At 59.0% G+C, this 3,687-nt stretch overlaps 1 protein-coding gene across 1 annotated transcript; it reads left to right on the plus strand.

Moving 5' to 3' along the window:
• The first annotated feature begins 776 nt into the window (after positions 1 to 776).
• On the plus strand, positions 777 to 2,675 carry LOC123052078 (F-box only protein 13). Its single transcript, XM_044475159.1, has one exon. It carries the CDS (start codon positions 1,138 to 1,140, stop codon positions 2,389 to 2,391), a length of 1,254 nt encoding a protein of 417 aa, XP_044331094.1. The 5' UTR covers positions 777 to 1,137; the 3' UTR covers positions 2,392 to 2,675.
• Positions 2,676 to 3,687: the final 1,012 nt, after the last annotated feature.

Here is a 3,687-nt window from a genome sequence, read left to right on the forward strand (position 1 = left end):
GGTTTGAAGTTAAAGAGGAAGCATTAATCCTATCTGCTGAGACACGAGGAGGAGAATCTAACTGTCCATTTTTCAATTTTCAGGCGACTGGTGCCTACCTACTCCCTTCCGCAAAACAGAGACACGGGAAAGAAATCCATGGAATCAAACTCAAACGATCAACTGGGGGGGGGGGGGGGTACCTGGTGCACCAGTGTATTTGATGCTACCGGCGCACAGGTCCCCCGTTGCACATACAATAATGTTTGAAAAAATCAGAAAAAATTAGTGCATTGCCACAACATCAATGTGTGTTGTCATAAAAATTCAAATCAAAATTTAAAACATTGCTCGAGATACAAAAATGACAAGTTTGACATTGAATAGTACATAACATAAGTTAGGCTTCAGTTTTGGCCCATTAGCACATTGATGTCAAATTTATCTTTTTGTATCTGCTGTAATGTCTTGAATTTTGATTTGAATTTTTATGACTATATACATTGATGTTGTGTCAATGCACTAACTTTTCAAAATCTTTTTAAACACTTTTAAATACGCAACGATCCGGTGTACCGGTAGCACCAATTGCCCCGATGCATCAAATACGCTCTCTTCAACGGGGTATTCGTGCCTTCGTTAACTACTAGGCAGTCCAAGTCAAAAAAAAAACACTACTCGGCAGTCTCTCCTCGCTGTCATTTGCCATTTCACACCGGCGCCGCACCGCTGGCCTCCCCTCGGCCCCGGCCGCTCGGCTATATATGCCGACGACTACGACGGGCAGGAGCAGAGCACAGGCAGCGCATGCGCCACGCTCACCCCACCACCACCACGACCGGCGCCCACGCCCACACGCGCACCCAGCCATCGAGCGAGCTCCTCCCTCCTCCCCACACCTCGCTTCACCTTCCCAAAGTGCATCTTTCTCTTTCGCTTTGCATGTCAACGCGAACAAAAAGAGCCTCCTCTTCCACCTCCACCACCACCGTCTCCTCCGCACGAACCTTCCTCCCCACCACCACCACCACCTCTCTGCCTCTGCGCCTCCACTCACTCGGGCGCCAGATATAAAGCCGGCGACCTCACTCGCACCGCCAGTGCCAGCTTCTTCCACCCCCTTCCTCTGTTCGCTCCAAGATCTTGGAGCTCGCGGACATGGCGGCGGCGGTGGCTGCGAGCGGCGGCAGGAAGCGCAAGTGCGAAGAGCTGTCTGCGCCTGAGCTTGGGCAGCTCCACGAGGACATGCTCGAGCGCGTCCTCGCGCGCCTCCCGCCCGCCAGCTTCTTCCGCCTCCGCGGCGTGTGCCGGCGCTGGCGCGAGGCCGCGGGGTCGCCTGCCTTCCTCGCCGCCTGCGCGCGCGTCCCCGCCCGGGACCCGTGGTTCCTCATGCTGTCCGACCAACAGGAGGAGGAGGAACAGCGCCCTCCCTGCCCCGCCATCGCGTTCGACGCCGCCGAGAGGACCTGGGCGCGGTGCCGTGGCGCCCCGGGCCCCGTGCCGGTGGCCGCCGCGGGCGGGCTCGTGCTCTACCGCGCGCCTGAAACCGGCGAGCTCACCGTGGCCAACCCGCTCAGCGGCGTCTCCCGGGCGCTCCCGCCGCCGCCTCCGGCCGCAACAGACGCGCTCTACGCCGTGGCCATGTACGGATCACCCTACCGCGTGGTCCTCATCCTGGGCGAGCTTCCAAACCTGTCCATGACGGTGTTCGACTCGTCCAAGAACGCGTGGGAGGACGCGGTGCCTCTGTCGCGGAAGACAGAGGCCTCGCCCGCGGACGCGCAAGCGCGACACGACGACGACGACATTGACGAGGACATGGACGGCGAAGGCGACGGCGCGGTCTATTACCTGAGCAAGTCCGGCGACGTGATGGTGTCCAGCACGCAGCGCAGCGCGGCGAGGCAGTACTCGTCCGCCGTGACGTGCCGCAGCGACGGCGGCGAGGCCGTGGCCTACTTCCTGAGCCACTCGGGCGCGGTCGTGGCGTGCGACCTGGCGCGCCGCGTGTTCACCGAGCTCCCGCGGATCCTGCCGGTGCACTTCGAGTACTCTATCGACGTTGTGGCGTGCGACGGCCGGGCCTACGTGGTGGTCCTCTCGGAGTACCTGGACACGGCGAGCCTGCGCCTCTGGGAGTTCTCGGACGGCGCGTGGCGGCAGGTGGCCGCGATGCCCCCGGCCATGTCGCACGCCTTCTACGGCAAGAAGGCGGACGTGAACTGCGTGGGGCACGGCGGGCGCGTGATGGTGTGCGTCAGCTCCGGCGACGCGGGCGCCAACGGGTGCTTCATGTGCGACGTGGGGAGCAACGCGTGGGAGGAGCTGCCGCGGTGCGCCGGCGGCGACGGCGAGGCCATGGACTTCGTGGCCGCCTTCTCCTTCGAGCCGCGAATCGAGGTCGCCGTCTGACCGGATCCCCTCGCCGTTGCTTCCGATTGATGTGTGTAGTGTACGTGGTAGTAGTAGTAGTACGATGATTTGTTGCAGTAGTAATTCGGGAGATGTTTTCATGGAGATCAAATCAGCCGTCTGTCTGTCTCCTGGGATGTGCGCATGTGTCGCCAATTCTGTAGCTGCCACCGGCTTCCGTTGTTTTTCTCGATTCCCGTGCTGACGGCAGAGCTCAGTGGCGAGTGGCGACTGACTGCTCTTCTCTTCTTTCCTTAACAAGCAATTGACCATTCTATGCGTCATACTATATCACCTTTTAATATATATTTTTTATCTTCAGACCAAAGAGTTGAAAAAGAACGATAATACTAGACCATGAACTAGAGAAGTGCCCGGCTGATCTACCGATGGGGGCAACCAAAATTTAGCATCTCTTCTTAAACTAACAACACATGAAGATGAAGCAAATAACATCGAAATGCAATAAACCCAGAACGATCGTGTGCCATTGCAGGTCTGCATGACTATCTTGTCCAAGAAACTAAACCAGTTGAGTTGGAGGAGGAGAAAAAAGTAAAAGGGACGGAGGAAACGGAGAGAGCACTATAGAAGAGAAGAGCGGGGGCCAGTGCAAGTGCGCGCCCACCCACCCAACCCGTCTATGCAACAGCGAAAGCGAGCGCGAGAGAGCCTTTGCTCCGGAAGGGGGCAGTGCGGCCGGCCGTCACTGACACGGTGTCGCTCGCTCTAGCTCGGCGTCAGAGCCTCGCCGCAGGCTAAAGTCGCCGGCAGCCGAATCCCCACGGGGATCCCGTCTGCCTCCTGCTCCCGGCGCCGCCCTCTGCTTGGATTCGCCTAGTTGGGCGAAAAAGAAGACGAGACGAGGCGAGATCTGGGCGCGGAATTGCGCCGCTGCTGCATGCGTCGCTCGCGCGCTAGGCTGTCGCTGCGTGCGCGCCTAGTGTACGTACGTGCGTGTTGGCTCGCTTTTGTTCCTCCACGGCTTTGCTTTGGGCCGTGGCTGCGCTTTAGCCGCAAGTGCAAACAAAGCTCCGCCAAAGCGTGCTTACGCAGCTTTAGTAGCTAACCAGCATTCTTTTTTTTTTCTGCCTCTAACCAACACCAGTGACAGTGAGCGTCTGTTCACCGCAGTAATCCCTCCCGTGCGGCGGCGGAGGGCCCCTCCAGCGCCATCGGGATCTCGATCTTGGGCTCGCGTGGGGCGTGACCGCGTGAGTTACTGCCGCCGAACCGCGCCGCGGTCCATGGGGCCGGCATGCAACGTAGACGTATGATTTTCACACGGTTCTGGAT

The sequence above is a fragment of the Triticum aestivum genome, chromosome 2D (genome assembly GCF_018294505.1).
Source record: "Triticum aestivum cultivar Chinese Spring chromosome 2D, IWGSC CS RefSeq v2.1, whole genome shotgun sequence".
NCBI classification, from domain to species: domain Eukaryota; kingdom Viridiplantae; phylum Streptophyta; class Magnoliopsida; order Poales; family Poaceae; genus Triticum; species Triticum aestivum.